The sequence below is a fragment of the Lemur catta genome, chromosome 15 (genome assembly GCF_020740605.2).
Source record: "Lemur catta isolate mLemCat1 chromosome 15, mLemCat1.pri, whole genome shotgun sequence".
Taxonomy (NCBI): Eukaryota; Metazoa; Chordata; class Mammalia; order Primates; family Lemuridae; genus Lemur; species Lemur catta.
This window is the reverse complement of record NC_059142.1, coordinates 12,655,250-12,681,858: the sequence shown is the minus strand read 5'-3', so window position 1 is coordinate 12,681,858 and position 26,609 is coordinate 12,655,250. Positions and strand designations below refer to the sequence as shown.

The window sequence follows — 26,609 nt, the reverse complement described above, 5'->3', positions numbered from 1 at the left end:
ACTGGAAAAGAAGAAAAAAATCCAACGAGCCCAAAGTAGAAGGGACTTTCCCCTTTTGAAAAGTTGTCAATCTTGGAACTTTAGTATTTTTCCGCCTTGAAAAACGGCCCCGCCCGTCTCGTCCCGCGGGCGCCCGCTCTCAGTGACCTCTGCAGAGACGGGCCAAGGGGCACGGCCGGTGACCCAAACTGCTGGCCCGGGACGGGCGGGGCTGGGACGTGGAGTGAGGCCCTGGCCTGGAGCAGATCCAGAGTAGGCATAATCTCTTGGAGTGGGGATGGGCCCGAATGAACCCAAACTGTGCGACTCCGGGCAGACGCTGGGGACAGAAGAGCTCCGGTGGGTGCCTTCAGCTCTGAGAATGACTGGGGTATTTTGTCAAATTCCCCTTTGCTTTCTTATTTCTTGAGTCAGTAAAATTAAGGATGGAGAGACAGCAGCACGCACGCCTTCGCCCCCGCCCCTTCCGTCAGGCAGGAGACACGTCCTAGCGCTCGCCTTCCTTCCCAGGTGGGTCTGAGTCGGTCGAGCCGGACGCGCGCCGGTGCAACCTGCCGCCGGCCCCAGACACCCCACGCGCTCTCCCTCCCGGCCCCGGCGCAGGCGCGGGCGCACGCGTCGCCGCCGCCCGCCGGTCCTTCCCTCCAGCGGAGGTGGGGGCAAGGAGGAGTCGTTCCGTTTAACCCTGGGTTCCCCGAACTCTCTTTACTTTGCTAAATTTGCAGCTTGCTAATTCTTCTTCCTTTTTCTTTCCTTCCTTCCTCTGGCTCACTACCTTCCCCTATACCAAAGTCGGGTTTATGGTCTATGAGAACTGGAGCAGGCCCTAACCTTAGCCTCTCTTCCGCCACCCCCCCCATCCTTTTACATTGCTTTTCATCGAACTCTGCAAATTGTGCTATAGGGGGAGGGATTTTTAAAATTGCATTTGCAAAGTTCGGTGTCTGGGCAGGCGAGAGGGGGAGGGAGGGAATGGGGAGCAGGCCCCGCCCCTACCGCCCTTTGCAAATAAAAATCGGGGGGGGGGGGAGGAGCAGGAAGTGGCGGTGCGAGGGTTGCTGCACAGCTAGCAGAGCCGCGGTCCGGACGGCAGCGCGTGCCCCGAGCTCTCCGCCTCCCCCCGCCCGCCAGCCCGAGGCAGCCCGAGCCCAGCCCGCGGGTCCAGCAGCAGCGCCGAGAGCAGCCCCAGTAGCAGCGCCATGGCCGGGTGGAACGCCTACATCGACAACCTCATGGCGGACGGGACCTGTCAGGACGCGGCCATCGTGGGCTACAAGGACTCGCCCTCCGTCTGGGCCGCCGTCCCCGGGAAAACCTTCGTCAACATCACGGTACTGCGAGGCCTGGCGGTCCGGGACACTGGTCAGGCTTGGACCCTTTGGGAGGGACTTGGGTGTGGGCGGGCGCGGTCTAGGGAGGGCAGCGAAAGGCCCTAACCAGGTCCTTGCCCTGGAAGCGGCGCGAATGGCGGCTGCACGTGAGGTGGTCGCTTCATTGCCCCTCAAGCCCTACGCCCCAGGCGGCGGCGCCCATCCCGCCAGCCGCCCCGCTTCCCGCGACGGGGCGTTACATCCGGGGCACAGGGCGGGGAGGGGCGCGCCACCCGGTGCGGCGGCCCACTTCCGCCTCCTCCAGGGCGGGGCGGGTACGCGCTGCAAATTTTAACCAGGGATTGTGCTTGAGCAAGGTCTTGGCGACCCTCGGATCCCCAGCTCCCCTTCCGGCCGCCGGCTTGCGACCCCTCCACCATTGTTCCCCCTTATGCGCGAGGGAGCCCCAGGCGCGTGGCCCTGGTCTCATGCCCGTCTTCTGTGGGCTCCCTGCCCATCCCAACTCCGTTAGAGAGGGCGAGGCCGCCACACACACACACCCCCCCAACTCGGCACGTTGGACTCAACATTCCTATGAGGCCAATCCCGGAAGTCCCCTCGCCCTCCCTTCCCGCCATCTGGCGGAGCCTGGAGCGGGGTCACTTTGTGAGAAGTTATAAGATAGTGTAAGTGAAGGAATAAGGGATGACTACTGTCCCCACCACCACCTCCCCTGTCCACACTGCCCGGAAGTGGGGAGGGGGAGCGGAAGTTCAAAAGGGGGGAAAGGGGGTTTCCGGGCGGGAGGGGACCGGATGTGGGGGCTTGGGGTGTAAGGGGGATGGGGAGAAAGGTTCCCTGAGGTATCTAGACCCGAGAACTGGCTTGCAGGGTCTAGCCCCTGTCACCCTAAAAAAGTTTTACAACTTTCCCGGAAAGCCCCCAGGGGTCTGGCTTCCTCATCTCGGAGCATAGATACCTGGACCTAAACTCGAGGTTACTTGGAGACCCAGGCGTCCGGGCCCCTAACAACTCCTACAGAACCTTTGACCAAATAAGGGCAAAGTTGCTTCTCCTGCTTTGCCCGCCCCCTCCCTTCCCCTCTCCGCTTCTGCTTTTCCTGAAGGAGAGTTCTGAGACTCCCCACTTCTTACTAACTTTGGTCTCCTTTATTAACCTGGTTTACTTTCCCTGTCATACCCCGATATTTAAGTCTTAAGAGGAGTATGTCATCCTTTCCACCCTGGTCCCATTTTCTAGGTTTGGGGATCATGATTTTTTTCTGGACTAACTTTACAAAGTCCTAAGAGTGTCTTAAGCTTCATTGATGTGTACAGAGCATATAGCATACACCTCCCCGCTGGGGGTTCTACCTCCCGGAGAAGTGGAAGGCAGGTGGGTCCTTAGAGAACAAGGTGGGAATGTTGGTGTACTGACTCACTTGATGGGTGCTTGGTTCCTCTTCCAGCCAGCTGAGGTTGGTGTCCTGGTTGGCAAAGACCGGTCAAGTTTTTTTGTGAATGGGCTGACACTTGGGGGCCAGAAATGTTCTGTGATCCGGGACTCACTGCTGCAGGATGGGGAATTTACTATGGATCTTCGTACCAAGAGCACCGGCGGAGCCCCCACTTTCAACGTCACTGTCACCATGACTGCCAAGAGTGAGTTTCTGAGTCTTACCCTTTTTGTAGCTCTGAGATCCCTACTCTTTCCGTTATTCGGGTCCATTTTCTGTGTGTTTCCCAATGTGAAGGGAGTCAGACCAGCATTCTACACCCAGCCTGCTGTGTGCTGGGATATTGGGTAGTCCCTCATTGTCTCAGTTCCTCATGTTGTAACATAAAGTATTGAACTGCATTACCTCTTAAGTTCCTTCCTGCCTTGAGCCTTTTCAGATTAGAAACTGTTTTCTTGGAGTAGGTATTGTTAGGGTCCTAAGTCAGCATTTAGCTCTCTTTTGAGCTCTTTTGTTAAAACTTGGAGATGGGAGGCTTATCCACAGCCATTTCTAGCCTGAACACATGAGTCAGCAGTCTATGAGCCTTTGACCCCTAAATTTTAGTCTGTTCCTCTCCAGCCTTTAAGCTTGATTTTCCCCTTTTGAAAAGCCCTATTGTTTCAGGGTGACTGACAGCCTGCCTGTGTGTGGGGGGGGGTTGGGAGGCAAGAGGTTGGGTTACAGCCCCCAGGGCTGGACAGCTGCTGAACAGCTGGCAGGGGGTGAAATTGTGACACCTGGGTCCTAGCCTCCTTTCTCTTTTCTCCAGCGCTAGTCCTGTTGATGGGCAAAGAAGGTGTCCACGGCGGTATGATCAACAAGAAATGTTATGAAATGGCCTCCCACCTGCGGCGTTCCCAGTACTGACCTCATCTGTTCCCCTCCCCCACCACTCCCCACAGCTTTTGCACCCGTCTCCTTCCCATACACACATACACCATTTTTATTTTTTGGGCCATTACCCCATACCCCTTATTGCTGCCAAAACCACATGGGCTGGGGGCTAGGGCTGGATGGACAGACCACCTCCCCCTACCCATACCCCTCCTGTGTGTGGTTGGAAAACTTTTTTGTTTTTTGGGGTTTTTTTCTGAATAAAAAAGATTCTACTAACAAGGTGCTGTGTGGTTTGAGCTTGGGTGTCAGACTAGGGGACAGGCACTGTGACTTGCCTCCTTTATCCTCCTTGGGGTTGGGAGCAGGAGGGCTGAGGCACTACAAAGTACAGGAATTTGAGCTTCTGGCCTCCATGTCCAGGACTAAGCACCTGCTTCAGACCTGTGTGGCCAGTTAGCCCAGCCTCTCCATAGTGCTGTTTGCAGGCCTAGGTCCTCAAGTGTGCTAGTCAAATTGGGGTAATGGAATAGAGCCATCCAGACCAGAGAATGGGTCCAGGCCTGCGGGCAAGGCAGGGCCAGTTGAGTCAGCCTCATGTGGGTGGGGCTCCCCCCTCTCTGAGTCACAGCAAACGCTTGCTGGGGCTGTCCCTATGACTACAGGTTAGTCTCCCCTGGTACTCCCCTGCCCCTTTAGGGCAAAATAGGGGTGATTCCCTCAAAGCTAAGTTTGCTGTGTGAGAATGATCTCACCCTTCCTTGGTCCACAAAACCAATTTTATTAACCCAAAAAGTAAAGACCCAGTCCCTTTGCCTCCCTCCCCCTCAAGTGCCCTCAAAATGTTAGGGCTGGGTTAAGGGAGAAACCTGGGATGGAAATGTCCCCTATCCCTCAACTTAGAAGACTAGAGGAAGAGGATCTGTGCAAATAGGTCACCAGAGGTGTCTGTGTATGGGGGTGGGGGGCAAGTATTACACCAGGATGGCAGGGGAAAGGGAAGAGGAAGAGGAGGAAGGAGAGGGGGGGGGATCTGTTGAGGGCCCAGGAAAAACAAGAGGGGCTGAGGCTAGGGAACCAAAGGAGGTGGGAAGAGTGGGGCTGGAGCCTAGGAGTGGGGTCCGTTCTGAGGCAGGGTGGTCCCTTGGCTCCCCTTCCTCATCACCCTCCTCTTGCCCCTGAATTTCTTCTTCCTGCTCCTCGTCCCCAGGACCCCGATGAACAGGCTGCTTGCAGATAGGGCAGGTCTTCCGGGTCTGAGTGAGCCAGGGGTCCACACAGCGGCTGTGATAGGCTGTGGCGAGGAATGAGATGAATGAAGCACCTGGTGCCTGCCTGTGGCACAGGGGCACAGGCACAGGCAGTGAGGGCCTCACCATGAGCACAGGGGAGTACTCGCAGCTTGTCTCCATCCTCATACTCATCCAGGCAGATGGCACAGACATCATACTGGTCCCCTGGAGGAGAAGGAAAAGCAATTTACTCCATCACTGAGCCATCCTGAACCACGGCCCACAAGAACTCACTCTGGCAGGCCTGTAGTAGAGCTAAGTCTTGCAAAAATTCTTTTCCCTGGTCTACAGAGCCAGTGGAAGAGCTAAGACAGGCAGGATAAGGCCAGGGCAGAACATGGAAGAATTTGGGGCTAGAAGGGACGAGCAAAGAGAAGCAGAGGTAAGAAGGGAAGTGGGTTTTTGGGGAGGTATGAGGGTGGAGAGGTACGGAGCGGGAGGAGCGGAAGTGGGGGGGCAGGGCTTCTGCTACAGCCTTATATGGGCACTGGAGGCTCTAGGGCCTAAAGACCCAGCCCCTCCTTACCTGTTTTTTCCTTTTCTGACTCAAGCCTCCCCCCACTCCTTCCATTTTTCTACTCCCTCCACCTCCCTTATAAGCAATGTCTGTCCCCCCATCATTTCCCTCAACTATTTTACTTAACCATCTTTGCTTTCCATCTCCTGTAGTCCACCTCTTCTGTCAGTGTATTTGTGGGTACACAGAGAAGAAATGATGGCTTTTCAGGCAGATATCTTCTCACTACCAGCTTTCTTTACCCCTTATCTCCCAGGCTCAAACTCTTTCAGAACCAGGTAAGCTGTGGAAAAGGCCCTCCTCTCCCCTAAACCCCTCACCCTTCTGATAGTCATGTGTAGGAATCTGCTTCAGTTGTTCTTTGGTAAGTCGATTCCGCTGGAGCCGTTTCCGGTGCTGGATGCAACGAACTATCTGGGGAAAGGGGGAGTGATAGACCAGGCTTAGGAAGCAACATTGAATAATCTAGGACAAACCACCCCCACCTCCAACTCCAGATCCAGTCTGGCCTTATAGGCCCCAGGTCTTCCCACCACACTCCCTGAGCTACTCACCATCACTGCTCCCATGGCCAAAACCAGTAGTCCCACTATCCCTGTGAAAGGGATGAGGTAATAGCCCAAGGGGAAGCTATTGTCTGGAACCAGAAGCACCCGAGCCCTGGGGAAAGGAAGACCCGTCTCACAGGGGCAAGAAGGCAAAGGCACAATGAAAGAGGGTCAAAATAACTGGCTCTGGATAGGGCCCATGGGTGGGAAAGGGAGTGGGAAGAAAGTCAGGAGTCAGGGAAGGAAGGACCTGAGGCTGAATGGATGGGGCAGTGAGGCTTGAGATTCAAGTTGGCATGGAACTGCTGAAGGACGAGCGGGAGGGAGGGACATGTCCTACCCCTTCTCATAGACGAAGAGGGCACGCAGGTACTCAGAGCTCCTCTCCCCAATAAACACAGATGGGATCCAGATCTGCTGCTGTATTTCCTCTGCAGGGATCAGGGTATTAACTCCAGGGACTCAACCCTGGAGTTCCACTCCTCAAATCCTTTGGGAACCCTGGCATTTGGCAATTTTGCCCCATCCCAGCCAAAGGATTGGCTTCTTTTCCCTAAGGCTTCAACCCTCCCACCATCTCTGTCTGAGCTCTACTGAAAACCCAGCTGTTCAGATCCCCCAACCTTACCACTATTCCACACCATGTTCAGAAGTTCATTGGAATTCACATTGTGTACTATAGCTGCACCATACCCAGCCTTCTGGGCATTTAGGACCTAGGGAGACAAGGCATAGGATAAGGAGCCACCATGGGCCTTGCCCCTCTTCATTCCTGTGGTGCCTTTTTTCACTCTCAGCTTCCCAGCTCCCACTCCACATTCAGCAACCTTGAGGTCAAAGTTGCAGTCGAATCTTCGAAGCAGTGCAATAAAGACTGACCCATTGACCGGGGCTGGGGGTGGTGGGGCAATGGGGCTGCAGGCATTGTCTGGGTGAGCCTCCACAAGGAACCCCTGGGGAAGAGAAGCAAACTGTTAGATTTCTTGTCCTTAGGTTCTGCTCTCCACAGGACCCACCAAGCACACTGGTCTCCACATGTTGCACATTCTCTATCCTCACTTCCTTCTCATTCCTGGGGTCAGAGCATCACACCCAAGTCAGAAATCTACATCTTCTCTTAGCCTCCTAAACATGCAATTACATCAAACATCCTTTCTCCAGACCCCCCCCCTTAACCCTCTCCCTGTCCCAGATGGGCTAAACTGTACCCTGTACTCCAGACTAATTCAATTCTGCCTTCCAGTTCCCCACCGATTGTAATTCAGTTCTCTACCCAACCTTGTCACTTTCTCTCAAGTTCTGTTTCACACTCTCCTCTCCAGTACACACTACTCATACAGAACATACTCCCCTCTCTTCAATTTTCCAGTTACCCATCTCACAACTCTACTGCTATGACCCAACTGAGTTCTTGCTATGTGGCAGTCATTGTAATGAAGTACCGCAAAACTGCTTATATAATTTAATCCTCACAATAACCCTAAGATAACTTCTATTATCCCATTTTACAGTAAAAAAAAAATAAGGCTCATAGAGATAATTAACTTGCTCAAGGTCATACAACCAATAACTGGCTCCTGACACCGTACTGATAAACACTAACTTGGTCCTGCCTTTTATCTTAATCCACTTTCGGTTCTCCCTGATATGCTGGGAGTTCCAGGGCTGGACACTTGGACTTCTCCCTCAAGATTCTGGATTCTACACTAGACATGCTCGTGCACTTGGTTCCTAACTTGACTCTTCCTACCATCAGCTTAACCCAGGACAAGGCTCCCAATCCCTGCTCAGGATGGAAGATTCTGTAAAATAGAAAAAAAAAAGGAAGGAAATCACCTGGAGTCCCTCCTGGCTCAGGGTAGCCCCAAATAGAGCTGGGAGGTCTGCAAAGTCCATGCTGGCATTGTGGTCTGAGGTCTGCAGACAAAAACCCATGTTCCTCTTCAGCCTGCAACCCCTCCTTTCAGCGCCCCCGCCCCCCGCCCCTCAGACTCACCGCTCGAATGAGCCCCCGAATGGGGGCCGCTCCCCACAGGACAGTGGCCACAACCACAGGAAGCGGGAAGGCCGCAGGATGCATGGCAGCGGGAGGAGAGAGGCTAAGAAGGCCGCGTCCTGGCAGCAGGAGCAGAAGCGGAGTTCTGCGCCTTCCCTGCCCCTTCTTTAGGATCCCAGGGGTCCAACCACCCCCAGGTCCCACTTCCCAGCTACATGGGGGCGCCAGACAAGGAATCCCAACTCGGGGAGTGAGATATCTAACCCGCTCACTGGAGCTGGGAGGAAGGCACTAAAGGTATCCTTTTCTAGTATAAAGACAAAACGGGGAGAGGAACGGAGACAAACACAGGTGACAGAAAAACTTCTGAAAGGGTGGGGGAGCTCAAGAAGGTGGGACTTCCGGCCAGGTAGTCCGTCTTCCTATCCCCTGGAAAAGGGGTTCCGGTAAAAAAAGTCAGGCCGCTTCCAGCATTGGACGCTCGAAATGGACTTCCGGTCCTAAAAAGCTGGTTAAAAGAAAGGTTAGAAATGGAGGGGGTGCCTGTGGAGTTGGAGGGAGCACCGATGCCTCAGAAGATGACCTAATCGTCCCCGCCTTAGTGCCCAGGATCTTGGAGTTGCCCTGTTTACAAACCTTTCTTCCTCTGGCTGCCGCCGTCGCCGTATCTCCAAATCTCGCGAGAGTACTCACCACCTCCGCCCCAACCCCAGTCAGCAGAAATCTTACTATTATCTATCGCGAGAGCTCTAACTTTGGCCAGCCTGACTCTCTCGATCTCGCGAGATCTTCAAACAAACTCTTCTGTCTTTTCCCGCGATTCCAATTCGGTAAAAAGTGCGCCTGTGCTCCGCTTTCCTAGATCAGTCACACCCCTTCCCGCACGTATCCTTCAAGCTCCTCCTTCAGCTCCGCCTTATTCCCGGCCGCCTTTGCGCTGCGCGCTTGCGCCCGCTCCAGCTTCCAGCTGGTGCCGGACCTGAGAGCCAGAGGGGTGTGCGCGCGCGCCTTCGCCCTGTTGCGCGCGCGGTGTCACCTTGGGCGCGAGCGGGGCCGCGCGCGCACGGGACCCGGAGCTAAGGGCCATTGAGTGGCGATGGCGGCGACGGCGAGTCCTGGGGCCGGCGGGGTAGACGGGAAGCCCCGTACCTCCCCTAAGTCCGTCAAGTTCCTGTTCGGGGGCCTGGCCGGGTAAGCTCAGGCCCCAGGGATGGGAAAGGAGGAGGAAGGGACGGGAGCAAGGAACCGGGCCCATTTTATCTCTGGGTCTTTTGCAGTGACCTGCGCCGGCACGGGGTCAGCGCGATCCCTAGTGTTTTGCGAGGGCCTTGATGGGCTGCCAGGAGCCCATTTTAGGGCCGGCCCCTGCTGGACTGCATGCAGGGTCATTGCACAACCCCCGCCAGCCCACTTGAGTTTCCCAGCCATTGCTTGGCTCTGCTTGGCTGTATGGGGTTCCAGGTCATTGAATGGCTCCTGCAGGACTACTCGGAGTCCCAGGTCGTGGATGCCCCCCCCCCTTTCCTTTCCTGCGTCGGACTGCATGCGGTCCCAGGTTACCTCTTGACTCACGGAGCTACTTGGAGCACTTTCATTGCATCGCCCCTACTGGACTTCTGGACTTTTCAGACTCATACACATGCTCACCAGCGTCCTGAATCCTTAATTGCATGACCTTTGTAACTCTTTGCTGGCAGTCTCAAGTGGGCATTTGTAGATCTGGGACACCTGACCCTTGACTCCACCCCTTCTTCCCGCAGGATGGGAGCTACAGTTTTTGTGCAGCCCCTGGACCTGGTGAAGAACCGGATGCAGCTGAGTGGGGAAGGAGCCAAAACTCGGGAGTACAAAACAAGCTTCCATGCCCTCACCAGCATCCTGAAGGCAGAAGGCCTGAGGGGCATTTACACTGGGTACTGGGGCCTCAAGATATGGGGTAGGGTGTGGGTTGGCAGCTCTAGACCTTGGTCTGACGTACTGACCCCTTTGCTTCCCAGGCTATCCGCTGGCCTGCTGCGCCAGGCCACCTACACCACTACACGCCTTGGCATTTATACCGTGCTGTTTGAGCGCCTGACTGGGGCTGATGGTACACCCCCTGGCTTTCTGCTGAAGGCTCTGATTGGCATGACCGCAGGTGCAACTGGTGCCTTTGTGGGAACACCAGCTGAGGTGGCTCTTATTCGCATGACTGCTGATGGCCGGTGAGTTCCACGTCAGAGCCTCCCCCAGCCCCAAGCCTCCCCCAGCCCCATTCCCTGGAATCCAGGACGAAGAGACCAGTTTCTTATCCCAGATCTAGAACAGAGCATTTACCTGTTCTGGTCTCCCTTTTTTTGCTCCTGTGGGGCAGGGTGGGCTCTCCTGATCTTGGTTTTTCTCTGACTTCCCACCAGGCTTCCAGTTGACCAGCGCCGTGGCTACAAAAACGTGTTTAATGCCCTGATTCGAATTGCCCGGGAAGAGGGCGTCCCCACACTCTGGCGGGTGAGTGAAGGGTCTGGAGATTTGAGGGATATGGGGTCTGGTCTCAGGTGTTTCTGATTTTTCTCTCACTCCCCTACCTCCAGGGCTGCATCCCTACCATGGCTCGGGCTGTCGTCGTTAATGCTGCCCAGCTGGCCTCCTACTCCCAATCGAAGCAGTTCTTGCTGGACTCAGGTGAGACCCAGAGCTGGGCTCTCAGCTCCCAGCATGGCCTGGGCCACCTCTTAGCTGACTGCCACCCCCACTTCACCCTCCAGGCTACTTCTCTGACAACATCTTGTGCCACTTCTGCGCCAGCATGATCAGCGGCCTCGTCACCACTGCCGCCTCCATGCCTGTGGACATTGCTAAGACACGGTGAGTGTGCAGGCCTGGGTCTGGGGGGCAGTGGGAGGGCCCCCTTCTCTCTCACATCCGTACCTCCTCTCCTTCAGGATCCAGAACATGCGAATGATTGATGGGAAGCCAGAATACAAGAATGGGCTGGTGAGAAAGCGAGGCTGGGCCTGGGTGGGAGTGTTGGGTGCCCCGGGAGGGCTGTGAAGGTGGCTGGATAAGGGAAACAGAGCTGTAGAGGCCAGGTCTGAGCCCCCGCACCCTGCCTGCCTGTCTGTCTAGGATGTGCTGTTGAAGGTTGTCCGCTACGAGGGCTTCTTCAGCCTGTGGAAAGGCTTCACACCGTACTATGCCCGCTTGGGCCCCCACACTGTCCTCACCTTCATCTTCTTGGAGCAGATGAACAAGATTTACAAGCGTCTCTTCCTCAGCAGCTGAGGTGGCTTGGAGCCAGTGTGCCAGAGCTGCCACTTGGCTGCTGCTCCTACGGTCACTGCACCCCAGAGGCCTGGATTCTGCTGCCCTGGGCCCCTCTATTTATTTCCCCTCCACAGTGTGGTCTCCTCCTTTGCGGTAAAGGACTTTGGTCTGTTCTACCCCCTGTTCCAGCTTGCCCTGATCCTATGACAACTCTGTCGCTGGCTGTGACTTGTGGGGAGCTGGAGAACTCCCTGAGGATTTCTGGTCTCCTCCTGGGTGTTAGTTTCAGGGCACACAGGACAACAGAAGATCCCCCTTGTCAGTGGAGAAACCAAGGCAGAGCTGAGGGGACAGGAGAGAGCAGAAGCTAACAAGATGGTCAAAGGGTCTAAAGTGGGAGGACTTGGCCCTTCCTCCTCCTCATTGAGGACATAATAAATTGGATTGGTGATACTACTCCCAATCTGGAGAGTTGTGGGGTTTAGGAGGGGAGGAGACTGGACAAAGAATCTGGTGTCCCTGGAGAACAGGAACTGGAGTTTTTAAGAAAAATTATTAAAGAAAAAGCACCCGCTGGTTTTGTGCAAATGCTGTGTAGATCCATCCTGCTACAGCAGCTGACGGGGCCAGGAAACCCCGGACTCCAGGCCTTGTGTGTTGCTTCCCAGCCGCTGGCCCAAGCATGCAGCAGGCGCACAAATCGCCTCACATAATCCCCAGGAAAAGCCCCTGGGGTCTGGTGACTGCTTCTGCAGCCTAAAGGTGGGGGAAGGGGAATAAAGAAATTCTGAGAGGAGAAGTCAGACCTTTGTGGGCTGGAGCCAGGCCCAAAGCCTGGAGGCTTGAGGAAAAGGAGGGTGTTGGCCAGAGACTGGATCTGGGTGCCAGGCTGGGGAGTGACTGCCTTATCCTTTCTTTAGGGGGAGATGTTTGGTTCCCAGGCCCAGCCCTTAAGGACCCTAAAAACCTCCTGGAGCATACATGGGCATGGGAAGGTCAAACTGAGAGGAGTGCTGGGCAGCATGCAGCCTGAGAGCATTGTGCCAGGCCAGGGGATAGGCAGGCAGCAGGTGGGAGCTGTCCCCTTGGCAGAACCTTGTCAAGAGAAGAGGTGGAGCTCAGCACCCTGGCACCCTTGCTGCTGCCTCCCTTCTTGGCCCCTGTGTGCACACCATGTCCTGGGCCTTGTCCTTAAGGAGTTCCTGCTCTAAAGGGGAAGATTATGTAGAAACAGCTGGAAACAGAGTGTAGCAATAGAGCACTGCAGGCTAACTCAGAGCACCCGGCCCAGCCTAGGAGACACCTCCCCAGTGGTTGGGGACAGGACAGGGGCTGCACTCCTGGCTAGAGTGAGGGCAAAGGCCTGGAGAACTTTGATGGAGAGCAGGTGATCCATGAGAAGTTGGCAATAGTTGCAGCGAGGATTGTGAAGTGTCTGCTGTGAGAGGTGAAGCTGAACTGTTAGGTGGGGTCAATGCATGGAACTGACCAAGCTCAGAAGTAAGTGACTGCTAAGCTCAGGAGTTTGTCCTCTACCTGGGGAGAAGTTCAAAGCAGGGAGAGATGCAGTCAGATTTTCCGGTTAGGCAGGTCCTTCAGTACCATCAAGAGGAAAGGGATCTTCATGGAGTCAGAAAAGCCCAGCCTTCTCTCCCATTCCCTGGGTCCCTAGCCTTGGTTTGGGCTGGAGACAAGGCAGGAGGGGAAGCGTCACCAGTGTGGGTAGGGAATGGCAGGCCCTGTGGAACCAGGGGAGAGAAGTGGGTTCCATTTGCCTGTGTCCTAGCTTGAGGGCAGGAAACCCAAGACTATTCAGTGAAACCCTCCGAGATGGCACACACTGCTGGGTCCACACCTTTCTCGTCCCACTGACCTGGGCAGTGAGGAGAGCTGCACCTCTGAGGTGGGTACCTTTGCCCTTAGTACTGCAGGCTGCAGGAAGGTGGGCCTCAATAGTGTCCCTAAACTCCAGGGAGACTTAAGGTTCTTGAACTGGACCTGATGCTTGGGGTGGCCTGTGGGTGTCCAACCCTGGAGGACAGAAGGAGCAGCCCCAGGCTGGGGAGGTTTAGTGGGTGAGTAGTTATGACCAGGTTGGGGGCACCTGGGGCCTTGGGAATTCTCATGACAGGTGCCCCAGCCACTCTTTCCCTCTCCAAAGAAACTAAATTTTTTTTTAATTTTTATTATACAAGTAATACACAATGATGATGGAAAACTAGAAAATGCTAAACGGAGAAAAAGAAAAAAAAACACCCATGTTTATAACACCCAGAGACAATTTAGTGCTCATAACCTGATCCATGGCTCTGAATTGTCTTCTGTGCTCAGATGCATGTGGGAGCTACGCTCTGCTCTGCTTATTTGCTTTTCCTAAAAACTCTTCCCAAACGCAGTGGTGATAGCCATGTGATCTGGCAACACCCTGTGCAGTGATGGGAGCTTTGTCCTATGAGCCACCCAGCTCCTCCGTCTCTCTGCCCTTCCTGATTTGCTGGTTCTGAGGTTGTGTGTGCAGTGTGAAGAGGGCTCCTGACAAAGGAAAGGAATGAAGATGGCCCCCGTGACCCTGTGCTCCTTATCCACCCCCAACCCCCACCCCCAGCTAGATCCCAATAGGAGAGACCATCAGAGCCTCTTGAGGTCCCCAAACCTCCCACCCTCAGAGGCTGTGGCCAGAGTACCGAATGCCCACTGTGCCCAGCAGGTCCTGACCACGACCCTGACTCAGAGCTGAGGGCCGCCGTCCTGCTACCAGAGGCCCCACACGGCCATTAGGCCGTATCCACAGGAAGAGGCTAGAGCGGAAAATGGGCAGTGAGCCTTGAAGGAAGAGTAGCCAGGCCCGGGGCACCATCACTTGCCTTCCCCTCTGCAACTCCAGATGTGTGGTTTGCGTGGCTGTGGCCAAAGCAGCACTCTGGCCGTTGTCCAGGGCCTGTGGTTTCACCTGCTGGACCCAAGTCAGCAGCAGGATGAGGACCACAGAGGAAAACAGGAGCCAGAGGAGACCCAAGACATAGAAGCCCAGGGAGAGGAGGCAGCAAAAGTCGGGGTTAAGAAAAGGGCCATTTCTAGAGCTATCTAAATTCCCTTGAGCCACCCTAGGGTGGACAGATTCAGGGATGATAGTTATGATAGGTTCTAAGGTGGTAGAGAGTGAGGTGGGTTCTATGGTAGTTAAGAATATGATGGGGTTTGGGGTTGTGGTGGGCTCTGGGCTGGTGGTTAAGGTTGTGGTGGGCTCTGGGCTGGTGGTCGGGGTTGTGGTGGGCTCTGGGCTGGTGGTCGTCGGGGTTGTGGTGGGCTCTGGGCTGGTGGTCGGGGTTGTGGAGGGCTCTGGGAGGGTCAGGGTTGTGGTGGGTTTACTGGTGGGTTTTGGAGTTTGGGAGACTGTGATGGATTTCATGGTAGTTGGGAATGTGATAGAATCTGGGATCCATCTGGTTGGGAATGCAGTCTGGGTCTCAGTGGATTCTTGCACTGGATGCAAGGAAGACATTTGGCTGTCTATAGAAGCAGTAGACTGTGAGTAGGGTAGGTCCCAGTGGGTTATATGGGCTGTGGTGACCACAGTCCTTGTGGCACGCACCTTATCACCCTCAGTGTCCTCATCTGTATAGTCATCATAGTCCTCGGCATCCTCATCACCAAGAGTGGGACAACCCTTCCCTGGGAACTTGTAGATGGGTACCTTGCTTGAATCGAAACATTTCACACTGGCCACATCGGGGGTCATGACCTTGACATCCATACCTTCCTTCCATAAATAGACATTCTGGGGATTGTTCTGCAGCCAGCCACGGAAATAGAGGATCTCACAGTTGCAGTGCCACGGGTTGTCATGGAGAAAAGCAAAAGGCAGGAGGAGGGTCCCAAAGAAGCCCTTTGGTATTGTGTACAGCAAATTCCCTTGAAGGTAGAGGGTGTCCAGGTCCTCCAACCCAAAAAGGAGCCCAGAGGGCAGCTCTTTCAACCCGTTGTTAGCTAGATTGAGCTTCTTCAGCTGGGGTGTGGGTTCCAGGAGTCCTGGGGGCAGAGTCTTTAGCTTATTGTCACGTAGGTAGAGCTCATGGAGTTGGCTCAGGCCATCCAGGGCACCTGGAGACAAGGAGGTCAGCTGGTTGAAGGAGACGTCCAGGGACCTGAGAGCAGGCAGTGCTGGCCCGAGCCTGGGTAGGCTTTGCAGCTTATTGTGGGATATATCCAGTGTCTCCAGCAGTGGCAGCTTCTCATCCATCTGCAGCTTGGCCAGCTCGCACTGACGTAGGTACAGCTGAGTGAGGCGAGGGAAAGACACCACGGATGCCGTGGAGAAGGTGTGCAAGGGGTTCTCACTCAGGTGGAGGATGGCTGCGTCTTTTGGCAGGTCTGGAGGCAATGCCGTCAGTTGCTTGTTATCACAGTTCACTTCTAGTTGGCTGGCCACTTTGGTGACCTCACAGGGGTGTAAGGGGTTTGGCAGCAGGAGCAGCAAGAGCAGGAGAGGCATGGGGACCTGTGGGCAAGCGGGCCTTGAGTGGACGCCCCAGCATTCCCCCAGCCCCCAGTCCCCCACAGCTTCCCTCCCAGAAACTCAGCTGCCACAGCTCCATCCTCCCTGCTCCCCTCTCCCACCCTTGCCCCCAGAGCCCAGACTGCCAGCTCCAGGTCCTCAGCTCTCCATACCTTCCCCAGCCCCAGCCCTGGCTTACAGGCAGGCGGAAAGACCTCCGAAGGCACAGAGCTGCTTACAGGGTGTGACTGGTCCCTCTCTCTTCCAGCCCCAGGGAGGGTTTGGCCAGGGGCAGAAAGGGGTTGGGAATGGGGAGGAAACGCCAGCCTGATAGGGACTCCTGTGAGCCAGGGAACAGTGTCCCCCTGGGACACAGGCCCTTATCGCCTCCCTCCACAGCTTCCCCCAGACAGCTTCCCCCAGGCACTCCCTTTGCTCTGCTCTCTCCTGCTTCCCTTCCACAGACTCCTCCAAACACCACCCTCCTCCATCTTTTAAGAACCTCTCCAGATGCCACCTCTCTTCCCCTTCCAGCTGTGTTCTTAGAGTTGCCCAATTTTCATTCTCTCCCACCCCACCTCCCTCTGTCTTCTCACTCCACGCTGGGCTGATTTCTCTGCCCTGCTACTCCCTTGACTTGGCTCTTGCCATGGTCACTGGTGCCTTCCGTTCCTTTGCGTGCACTGGACACTTCTCCATGGTGACTCCACTGGATTCCTGCTGGCTGCGGACCCATGGCTGTTCCCTCCTTGACACATGACCCTGTAATTTTCTTGGTTTTCCTGTTACCTGTCTCGTTGGTCCTTCTCAATCTCCTTCATGGATTCCCCTTCCTCTGCACTTGCTGAGCAATTAATTTGCCCCAGAGTTTGTTCCTCGGCCCTCCTCTTATGCTACACAACCACCCGAGATTGTCCTCATTCACTCCCTTGCCTACACCCCTATACCTTCTACCACCTATACCCCAATTATTCTCAAATCTGTATCTCTAGTCCAGACCTGTCTCCTGAGACCCAAACACATGTGTCCACTGCCTTTTGGACTTCTCTACTTGGATGTCCCCCAGGCACTAAAACATAGGTTCAAAATTGAGCCCATCATCTCTCTCCAAATAGCCTCTCCTCGGTGTTTGTTCAACCTGGTGAATGGTACCATCGTCTACTCATTGACCTAACCATTCAGTCAGTACAAACAAGGTCCCTGATAGTCACCCCTAACTCCTCCCTGCCTTCATCCCCACATCCCTACATCCCCACATCCAACCCCATCACCAAGTTCTGCAGATTTTTATCTCCATTTTCTCTCAGTCTACTCTCCATCCCCACTGCCACCACTCCTGGTCCAGGGCACCATCTTCTCCTCACCGCATCCCTGCAATAGCCGCCTCACTGGTGTCCCAACTTTCTGATTTCCCTTTTCCTGTCCATTCTCCACCAGTGTGTTCTTTCAGAGCTGCAAATTTGCTCACACCCTTCCACTCCCCAGTGGCTCTTTACAGATCTCAGGAGGAAGTCTAAAATCCCCAGCATGGCCCGCAGGGCCCTGTGAGATCTGGCCGGTGCCTGCCTGTCCCACCCCACCTTTTACCATTCTACCCTCTTTCTTGATCATTCTCCTTCCTGTACCTGAACTTTCCACTCACCCCTTATCACCTTCTGCCTAACTCTTACTTATCTGGCAAGTTCCAGCTCAGAATTTCTTCCTCTGGAAAGTCTTTTCTGACTTCCCAAGACCAGGTAAGGTGTCTATTTCAGAAAGTCAGCCACCCTGTTTGTTGGTCCACTGTCCCTTCTAATGATGAAAATGCACCCTTTACTGTTCCCCAGAAGGAGCACCATGCACCCACTTGAGCCTGCCCCTATATGCTTATGGTGGGTGACCGGACACTTGAGCCAGTTAATTCATAGAGTTGCTATGTGTATATATATATATGTGTGTATATATATAGGGGGGGGGAGGGAGGGAGATGGGGTCTTGCTCTTGCTCAGGCTGGTCTCGAACTCCTGAGCCTCCCACCTCGGCCTCCCAGAGTGCTAGGATTACAGGCGTGAGCCACCACGCCTGGCCTTAGACTTGCTATTTATATAATTTGCTAGCTGCAAAAAGTATTGGAAAATGTGGAGAAAATAAGGCAGTTAGTATGAGGAAGTGAGGTGTAAGATTGTCTAGAGAGAAGCAATGATGGTAAGGACCCCAAAATTGTTGTTTTTACTGCATTAGTATCAGAATTTTTTATTGTCAGCAATGGAAAATGTTCTGGCTAAATAGGCTGCAAATGAATTCATTAAAATGAATTCCTACTTCACAGAATTCACAGAACTAGACATGGAGCTATGCAGCCAGGAACAGAGCCCAGACCCAGGCTGCAGAACCAGTCTGGTGAGCAAAACTCTGCTCCTGCTGCAAGACCAGGGCACTGAAGCTTGCCTTGCTCCAGCTGCTGAGCCAGAAGGTCAGTGTTACCACAGTCTCCCCTGCTGCGAAGGAGGAATCCTATACCATCCCTATTCCCTTGTGATACTAACTCCTAATTCAAAGTCTGGGTGAGTCTGATTGGTCATGTGCCTGTGACTTAGCTGCAAGGCAATCAGGAAAAGCAAGTATCTGGCATTTTCAGCTTCTGTAATACTATGTATGCTCTGCTTCTCCAAACATTCCTAAGTTGAAGAATTTTCCAAACATGGAAAAGCTACCCATATGCTTTGGTATCTACTGAAGAGATCCTATGTTTTACTTTCTTCAGATGTCAATGTCCTGAATTATGTTAATACATTTTCAAATTTTGCATCATTGAATGCTTAGAATTAAACCTACTTGGTCATTATGAATTATTCTTTTAATATGATTCTGGGTTGATTTGCTCACATTTTATTTAGAACTTCTGCATCTAAGTTAGAAAACAGGAGTGGCCTGTAGATTTCTTTTGGGGATCTTTGTCTTTCTGTTGGCTTGTTTGTTTTGTTTTGTTTTGTTTTGTTTTGTGATTGGGGTTATGCTAGCCTTGTAAAAATAAGTTGGAAAACCTGATATTCTCTGGAACAGTTATAGATCATAGGGATTTTCTGTTCTATGCAGTTGGTGGAATTCACCTATAAACCCATCTGGATCTGATGCCATTTGGGAGATAGCTTTTTGAATACCTTTCTAATCCCTAATTACTGATCTGTTGAGATTCCTATTAATATGTCTTGAGAAAATTTTGGTAATTTATAATTTCTTTTCTTTTCTTTTTTTTTTTTTGAGACAGAGTCTCACTCTGTTGCCCGGGCTAGAGTGCCATGGCGTCAGCCTAGCTCACAGCAACCTCAAACTCCTGGGCTCAAGCAATCCTTCTGCCTCAGCCTCCCGAGTAGCTGGGACTACAGGTGTGTGCTACCACGCCCAGATAATTTTTTCCATATTTAATTGCCCAGCTAATTTCTTTCCATTTTTTAGTAGAGACAGGGTCTCACTCTTGCTCAGGCTGGTCTGGAACTCCTGAGCTCAAACAATCTGCCCACCTCGGCCTCCCAGAGTGCTAGGATTACAGGCGTGAGCCACTGCGCCCAATGGTAATTTATAACTTCTTTTTCATTTTTTTATCATATATTCTTTATTGAAGTTTAATTTATATGAAATAAAATGCACAGATTTTAGATGTATAGTTCTGTGTTTTGATGAATTTATTCCCTCAAGTAACTCCCACCCCTAATTAAGACATGAAACATTTCCATCACCCCAATAACTTTGTTTTGTGCCTCTATTTAATTCTTTCCACATGGGCAGCCACTATTCTTTTCCCTGCTCTAGGAATTCATATAAATGGAATTATACAGTATGTAGCCTTTTGTGTCTTTTTGCACCACGTAATGTTTCTGAAATCCATCCATGTTGTTGTGTCTATCTACCTCAAGTGTTCTCTTGAATGGGAATCATTACATGTGACCTTTTACATCTGGTGTCTTTCCCTATTTTGTAGAATTGAACAGCCAAAAACATTAGGACTGAAGCATGGAGAACCAACCTGGGATTCCAAAATGGGATAGAGGCAGTAAATGTTAGGGTCTTGGCAGCGCCAAAATGGACTATTCTGTGGCCAAGGAAGACAACTGTAGGGACCTTAACATTGGGGCATAAGGTGAGTTGGTATGAGGGTGCCTGGTGACCTGCATAAATGAGGGCTACAGGATAGGTGGCGTCAGGGGATCTGGGTTGTGTGTCCATATTTCTCTGGCTGGGACTGGTCTTGACCCCACCCTCAGGTATCTGTGGCTGTTGAGCTTTAAGCTGCTTGTTTTTGCTGAATATACTTGCATTTTGCTTTCTTTTTCTTTTCTTTTCTTTCTTTTTTTTTTTTTTTGAGACAGAGTCTCACTTTGTTGCCCAGGCTAGAGTGCTGTGGCATCAGCCTGGCTCACAGCAACCTCAAACTCCTGGGCTCAAGCAATCCTCCTGCCTTAGCTTCCCAAAGTGCTAGGATTATAGGAATGAGCTACATACCTGGCCTCTTTTCTTTTTAAAGTTTATTTGTTTGTTTATTTTTTGAGACAGTGTCTTGCTCTGTCACCCAGGATAGTGCAGTGGCACCGTTATACCTCACCGCAGCCTCAAACTCCTGACCTTAAGCAATCCTCCTACCTTGACTTCCCGAAGTGCTGGGGTTACAGGAGGATGCACCATGCCTGGCTAATATTTTTTGTTGATACATAATAGCGTACATATTTTTGGAGTACATGTGATGTTTTGATACATAGTACAATGTGTGATGATCAAATCAGTGTAATTGGGATATCCATCACCTCAAACATTTCTCATTTCTTTGTGTTGGAAACATAATTCTTCTACTTTGAAATATACAATAAATTATTGACTATAATTTCCCTACTATACTGTTGAATACTAGAACTTATTCCTTCTATCTAACTGTACTTTTGCACCCATGGTAATTTATATTTTCTAATAAAATCATTTATTTCAAGTGGATATTCAAATTTATCACTACAAGTTTAAACATTTATACTTTCATCACTTGTTAAAATCTCCGTATCCATAGTTATGACCCCCAATGTTGTTTATTTGCATTCTCTCTCTCCCTCTTCCTTTCTCTTGCTGCCTTTCTTTCTGTCTTCCTCAAACTTGCCAAAAATTGGTCTATTTTATTGGACTACTCAAAGAACCAGTTTCTGCTTTTTTTTTTTTTGAGACAGAGTCTTACTCTGTTGCCTGGGCTAGAGTGCCATGGTGTCAGCCTAGCTCACAGCAACCTCAAACTCTTGGGCTCAAGCAATCCTACTGCCTCAGCCTCCCGAGTAGCTGGGACTACAGGCATGTGCCACCACCCCTGACTAATTTTTCTATATATTTTTAGTTGTCCAGTTAATGTCTTTCTATTTTTTAGTAGAGACAGGGTCTTGTTCTTGCTGAGGCTGGTCTCGAACTCCTGACCTTGAGCGATCCTCCCTCCTCGGCCTCCCAGAGTGCTAGGATTACAGGTGTGAGCCACCGCGCCCGGCCTATTTCCTCCTTTTTTTCTGAGAAACTACTGTTACCTCATCCTTAGAATTTTTGGTGACACTGAGTCTGTCTCAGCTGCCTGAGTGGACCTACACCATTCAGTAGACTCCATGGGTAGTCCCATGATCATAGTAATTGGCCGAGGGACAGAAATAGGCAGTTGGTCTTTTCATAATGAAACCCAAGACTTGTTTGTATGGTTGATGTATACAAACTTTCTCTGAATGTAGACAAGGAAAGATGTAACCCCAGGCAAGCTGTTGGCATCCAACATATGATCACAAGGCGATCTGCCCTTATGATGAAGCTATAAATGTATAATGAAGAAAATGGAAAGAAACCAGGTCCTTGGTGGCTGTATCAAACCAATTCTGAAGTTCAATGGACCCTAAATACCCTTATTTAAAAAAAAAAAAAAGGTTGGTGTTGGAACTGTTGTTTCTTACAACATAATGTGCTTTAAGAGATAAAAATTGTATTTTCAATTTTTATTTATTTATTTATTATATTTTTTTCTTTTTCTCTTGGAAGATGGTCCAGATCAATTTTTATTTTTTAAGTGGAGTTGCTGACAAAGATATTTTTAAAATTTCAGGTGTTTATTGCAATTAAACTTTATTTCAAGATCACTATAAATTCACATGCATTTGCAAGAAATTGTACAGAGAGATTCCACGTTCTCTTTACCCAGTCTCCCTCAATGGTAACATCTTGAAAAACTATAGTACAATATCACAACCAGAATATTGACACTGTTCTGTGAAGATACAGAACACGTCTATCATCACAAGGATCTCTCATATTGTCCATTTATAGCCACACACACTTCCTTCCCATCCCTACTCTTCCTTTCCCCCGGTGACCACTTATCTGTTCTTCATGTCTACAATTTTGTCATTTCAAGAATGTTATATAAATGGAATCATACAGCATGTAAACTTTAGGAATTGGCTTTTTTCACTCAGCATAATTCTCTGGAGATCCATCCAGGTTGTTGCATACATCAGTACTTCGTTTCTTTTTATTGCTGGGTGGTAATTCTATAGTATGGATTTACCACCATTTGTTTAACCATTCACCAGTCAAAGGACATCTGGGCTGAGTCCAGTTGTTGGCTGTTACAAAGAAAGCTGCTATAAACATTAGGGAATGTATTTTTGTGTGAACATAGGTCCTCATTTCTCTCGGATAAATGCCCAGGATTATAATTTCTGGGTCATATAGTAGTCGCATGTTCACTTTAAGAAACTGACAAACATTTCCAGAGTGGGTGTAACATTTTACTTCCCACCAGCAATGTTATCAGTGATCCAGGTTCTCCCCATCCTCGTCAGCATGTGGTGGTGTCAATATTTTAGTCATTCTGATAGATGTGTAGTGATGTTTCATTATGGTTTTAATTTGCAGTTCCCTAAATGGGTGATAATGCTGAAAGGGTTTTTCCCATGTGCTTATTTGCCTTCTCTATACCATTTTCAGTAAAATGTCTCTTCATGTGTTTTGTCCATGTTCTAATTTGAGTGTTTATTTTTACTGTTGATTTTGGAGACTTGTTTACATATCCTAAATATTAGTTCTTTATTGGATATGTGCAAATATTGCAAATATATTCTCCCAGTTTGTAGGTTATCTTTTCATCATCTTAGTGGATTTTTTACAAAGCAAAAGTTTTAAATTTTAACAAAATTCAACTTACCAGTTTTTTTTCTCTTGTGGATTATGCTTTCAGTGTCAATGCTGAGAATGCTGTCTAGCCCTATACCTCCAACATTTTCTCCAGTGCTGTTTTATAAAAGCTTTATCATTTTATATTTTACATTTAAAATCAAAGTTCTTTTTTTCTGGTCTATGAATTTTTTATTTTTTATTTTATTTTATTTTATTTTGAGACAGAGTCTCACTCTGTTCCCCAGGCTAGAGTGCTGTGGCATCAGCCTAGCTCACAGCAACCTCAAACTCCTGGGCTCAAGCAATCCTTCTGCCTCAGACCCCCGAGTAGCTGGGACTACAGGCATGCGCCACCATGCCTGGCTAATTTTTTTCTATATATATTTTTAGTTGTCCAGATAATTTCTTTCTATTTTTAGTAGAGACGGGGTCTCGCTCAGGCTGGTCTCGAACTCCCGACCTCGAGCGATCCACCCGCCTCGGGAGGCGCGAGCTACCACGCCCGGCCTTTTTTTTTTAAGTCTATTTTCTCTCTGTTGTTCAGACTGGGTGATTTCTATTGTATCTTCCAGTTCACTGATTCTTTTCTCTGTTCCCTCTGTTGTTAAGCCCATTCACTGAGCATTAATTTCAGTTATTATATTCTACAGCTTTAAAATTTCCATTTGTGGCCAGGTGTGGTGGCTCATGGCTGTAATCCTAGCACTTTGGGAGGCCAAGGCAGGAGGATTACTAAATGCCAAAAGTTCAAGACCAGCCTGAGCAACACAGCAAGACCCCATCTGTACAAAAAATTAGCTGGGTGTGGTGGTGACTGCCTGTAGTCCCAGCTACTTGGGAAGCTGAGGCAGGAGTATCATTTGAACCCAGGAGTTTGAGGCTATGATTGAGCTATAATTGTACCACTGTACTCCAGCCTGGGTGACAGAGCAAGACCCTGTCTCTAAATAAATAAATAAATAAAATTTCCATTTGCTTCTTCTTTACATCTTCTGTTTCTCTGCTGTGGCATTATATTTCTTATTTGTTTCAAGTATATTCATAATTTCTTATTAAAGCATTTTTATCATGGCTCTTTTAAAATATTTTCTGATAATTCCAACATCTCTATCCTCTGGGTGTTGGCATCTATATTTTTTTTTCATTCAGTTTGACATCTTGGTTCTTGGTATGATGAATGATTTTCAGTGAAAACTTGGACATGTTTGTATTATCATATGAGGTTCTAGATCTTATTTAAACCTTCTTTCCTAGCACTTACCCTAGCACTGCCCTAGCAGTGAAAGGGGAGGTACTGCCTCTATATTGGAACGTGGAAGTAGAAGTCCAGGTTCCCCCCTCAGCCTCTGTTGACATCTGATGGTAGAGGAGGGGGGTCCTCCTTACTGCTGGCTGAGAGTGGGAGTTCCAGTTCCCTATGTGGTCTCCACTGACCCCGCAATGCAGGAGGCCTCACTACCAGCTGGCAGGAGTGAAAGTCCTCACTCCCTTTTTGGCCTTCTCTGAAACCACCACAGCACGGATGTCAGGGTGCCTCATCACAGCCTTGGGAGGGTGGAAATCTAGGTTCCCCACTTCACTTTTGTTGGTGTGGCTATGGGTGGAGCCACACTTTTCTGTGGTATTTGGCTGGGATGGAGTGGTTATTTTCTAAGTTTTCTACCTTTCTAGGCTACTCCTAGCCTACTCCTGCCCCTTTGGCTAGAGATGGAAGGCTTTTTTGGGGCTTTATTTTTGGTCTGTGCCTACTGGTGTTTCTGGGTTTCTTCACCTACAAGAGTGGTCATATGAGGCAAAAAGAAAATCCAGGGAACTCGCTATCATGTTGTTCCTTGGTTCCCAAGGTCCCTAACCTTTCTGCCTTCTTTTCACCTTTCATGTTCTTATGCTTGTTTTATATATAATGTCCAGGGTTTTAGTTGTACTTAGGTGGAATAGGGGCAAGTATACCTATTCCATCTTCCCAGAAGCAGAAATCCCTCAGATGAGTTTTGGTAACTTCTTATTGCAAACTTCTAAATTTATTGTAGTGGACAATAAATATCCCCTATGGTGTGATGGTTAATTTTATGTGTCAACTTGACTAGGCTAATAATGGTGCCCAGTCATTTGGTCCAACACCAGTCTAGCTGTTGCTGTGAAGGTATTTTTAGATGTAATTAACATTTAAATCAGTATAATTTGAATAAAGCAGATTACCTTTCATAATGTGGGTGGGTCTTATCCAATCAGTTGAATGCCTTAAAATTCTGAGGTTCCTCTGAGAAGGAAGGAATTCTGCCTTCAGATTGCCTTTGGACTCAAGACTATATTACATCTTCCATGGGTCTCTAGCCTGCTGACCTTTAGCGAAGATTTTGGACTTGCCAGCCCATACAATCATGAGTTATGTGAGCCAATTCTTTAAAACGAATCTCTTTCTCGTGTGTGTGTGTGTGTGTGTGTGTGTGTGTGTGTGTATACATTCTATTTGTTCTGTTACTCTAGAGAACCCTAATACATATTTTTTCACTTTCTAGAATTTGTTATTTCCTTTATGTTCCATGTGTATTTAAAAAGAACATGTAGGCCAGGCGCAGTGGCTCACGCCTGTAATCCTAGCACTCTGGGAGGCCGAGGTGGGAGGATCACTCGAGGTCAGGAGTTTGAGACCAGCCTGAGCAAGAATGAGACCCCCGTCTCTACTAAAAATAGAAAGAAATGATCTGGACAACTAAAAATATATATAGAAAAAATTAGCTGGGCATGGTGGCACATGCCTGTAGTCCCAGCTACCTGGGAGGCTGAGGCAGTAGGATTGCTTGAGCCCAGGAGTTTGAGGTTGCTGTGAGCTAGGCTGACGCCACGGCACTCTAGCCTGGGCAACAGAGTGAGACTTTGTCTCAAAAAAAAAAAATATGTATTCCTTGTTGAGATTATATTAATATATATTTTCAACTCCTGTATATTTTTTATTTTTTGTGTATTTGATCTGAGCAAGGTATGTTCAAATCAAGCTTGCTGATTGTGAATTGTTCAATTTATTCTTTATTTCTCCACAAGTTTACTTTGTTTCAAAGCTATGTTGTTAGATGCACAAATGCATACAACTATTGGTTAGTATTGATTTTCTGGGTGCTGTAACATACTATCACAAACTGAGTGGCTTGAAAAAGCAGATTTATTCTTGCACAGTCTGGAGGCCAGAAAACTGAAATCAAGGAGTCCCCATGGCCATGCTTCCTCTAAAGGCTCTCGGAGAGAATTCTTCCTTGCCTCTTCCGGCTTCTGGCAGCTGCCAGCTCTTCTAGGCTTTCCTCGGCATGTGGCGTTACCATTCCGATCTGTGCTTCTCCACACAGCTTTCTCTTCTGTGTGTCTGCAGCTTCTCTTCTGTCTCTTGTAACACTGGCCATTGGACTTAGGGCCCACTTGGATAACCCAGGATGATCTCCCCATCTCAAGATCCTTAACTTAATTACATCTCAAAGACCCTTTCCCCAAATAATATGACATTCACAGGTTTTAGGGATTGGGACATGGACATATTTTGGAGGGTGGGGAGATTATTCAGCCCCCTACACCTACTATAGCTTCTTGGTGTATTATACCTTTTACAAGGATGAAATATCCATCTCGGTCCCTTTTAGTGCTTTCTGTGTTGAATTATATTTTGTTTGCCATTAATATTGCTATATTTGCTTTATTTGTGTTGGTATTTTTATGCTATAACTTT

At 50.0% G+C, this 26,609-nt stretch overlaps 4 protein-coding genes across 6 annotated transcripts; 2 read left to right on the top strand and 2 right to left on the bottom strand.

The window, feature by feature from the left end:
• The first annotated feature begins 1,031 nt into the window (after positions 1-1,031).
• Positions 1,032-3,924, top strand: PFN1 (profilin 1). The gene is made up of 3 exons (XM_045527127.1): positions 1,032-1,331; positions 2,779-2,971; positions 3,578-3,924. The coding sequence occupies exons 1-3, from the start codon at positions 1,200-1,202 to the stop codon at positions 3,673-3,675; spliced, it is 423 nt and encodes a 140-aa protein (XP_045383083.1). The 5' UTR covers positions 1,032-1,199; the 3' UTR covers positions 3,676-3,924.
• Positions 3,925-4,402: 478 nt separating this feature from the next.
• On the bottom strand, positions 4,403-8,876 carry RNF167 (ring finger protein 167). Of its 2 annotated transcripts, XM_045527122.1 has the most exons (10): positions 8,632-8,876; positions 7,996-8,503; positions 7,836-7,916; positions 6,827-6,952; positions 6,628-6,715; positions 6,340-6,430; positions 6,006-6,111; positions 5,772-5,865; positions 5,019-5,099; positions 4,403-4,936 (listed from the first exon to the last, which is right to left on the bottom strand). In XM_045527122.1, the coding sequence occupies exons 2-10, from the start codon at positions 8,077-8,079 to the stop codon at positions 4,617-4,619; spliced, it is 1,071 nt and encodes a 356-aa protein (XP_045383078.1). In that variant the 5' UTR covers positions 8,080-8,503; positions 8,632-8,876; the 3' UTR covers positions 4,403-4,616. The 2 variants fall into 2 exon arrangements, with proteins under 2 accessions (XP_045383078.1, XP_045383079.1); XM_045527123.1 differs by lacking the exon at positions 7,836-7,916.
• Positions 8,751-11,826, top strand: SLC25A11 (solute carrier family 25 member 11). Of its 2 annotated transcripts, XM_045527126.1 has the most exons (8): positions 8,897-9,186; positions 9,756-9,908; positions 9,993-10,199; positions 10,392-10,482; positions 10,566-10,656; positions 10,740-10,839; positions 10,917-10,968; positions 11,101-11,826. In XM_045527126.1, the coding sequence occupies exons 1-8, from the start codon at positions 9,092-9,094 to the stop codon at positions 11,254-11,256; spliced, it is 945 nt and encodes a 314-aa protein (XP_045383082.1). In that variant the 5' UTR covers positions 8,897-9,091; the 3' UTR covers positions 11,257-11,826. The 2 variants fall into 2 exon arrangements, with proteins under 2 accessions (XP_045383081.1, XP_045383082.1); XM_045527125.1 differs by having other exon boundaries at positions 8,751-9,186; positions 9,756-10,199.
• Positions 11,827-13,413: 1,587 nt separating this feature from the next.
• Positions 13,414-16,051, bottom strand: GP1BA (glycoprotein Ib platelet subunit alpha). The gene is made up of 2 exons (XM_045527119.1): positions 15,933-16,051; positions 13,414-15,736 (listed from the first exon to the last, which is right to left on the bottom strand). Exon 2 carries the CDS (start codon positions 15,728-15,730, stop codon positions 13,901-13,903), a length of 1,830 nt encoding a protein of 609 aa, XP_045383075.1. The 5' UTR covers positions 15,731-15,736; positions 15,933-16,051; the 3' UTR covers positions 13,414-13,900.
• Between the last annotated feature and the right edge of the window lie 10,558 nt (positions 16,052-26,609).

What these genes read in the sequence shown, in the direction of transcription:
- RNF167 (XM_045527122.1), bottom strand. Translation starts at nt 8,079, where the DNA reads ATGCATCCTGCGGCCTTCCCGCTTCCTGTGGTTGTGGCCACTGTCCTG. An exon ending in ACTGCAACTTTGACCTCAAG is followed by an intron (nt 6,716 to 6,826) that starts GTTGCTGAATGT and finishes TTGTCTCCCTAG; the next exon opens with GTCCTAAATGCCCAGAAGGC. An exon ending in TGGCCATGGGAGCAGTGATG is followed by an intron (nt 5,866 to 6,005) that starts GTGAGTAGCTCA and finishes CCCTTTCCCCAG; the next exon opens with ATAGTTCGTTGCATCCAGCA.
- SLC25A11 (XM_045527125.1), top strand. Translation starts at nt 9,092, where the DNA reads ATGGCGGCGACGGCGAGTCCTGGGGCCGGCGGGGTAGACGGGAAGCCC. An exon ending in CTGTTCGGGGGCCTGGCCGG is followed by an intron (nt 9,187 to 9,755) that starts GTAAGCTCAGGC and finishes TTCTTCCCGCAG; the next exon opens with GATGGGAGCTACAGTTTTTG. An exon ending in GCGTCCCCACACTCTGGCGG is followed by an intron (nt 10,483 to 10,565) that starts GTGAGTGAAGGG and finishes CCCTACCTCCAG; the next exon opens with GGCTGCATCCCTACCATGGC.
- GP1BA (XM_045527119.1), bottom strand. Translation starts at nt 15,730, where the DNA reads ATGCCTCTCCTGCTCTTGCTGCTCCTGCTGCCAAACCCCTTACACCCC.
- PFN1 (XM_045527127.1), top strand. Translation starts at nt 1,200, where the DNA reads ATGGCCGGGTGGAACGCCTACATCGACAACCTCATGGCGGACGGGACC. An exon ending in AAACCTTCGTCAACATCACG is followed by an intron (nt 1,332 to 2,778) that starts GTACTGCGAGGC and finishes TTCCTCTTCCAG; the next exon opens with CCAGCTGAGGTTGGTGTCCT. An exon ending in TGTCACCATGACTGCCAAGA is followed by an intron (nt 2,972 to 3,577) that starts GTGAGTTTCTGA and finishes TCTTTTCTCCAG; the next exon opens with CGCTAGTCCTGTTGATGGGC.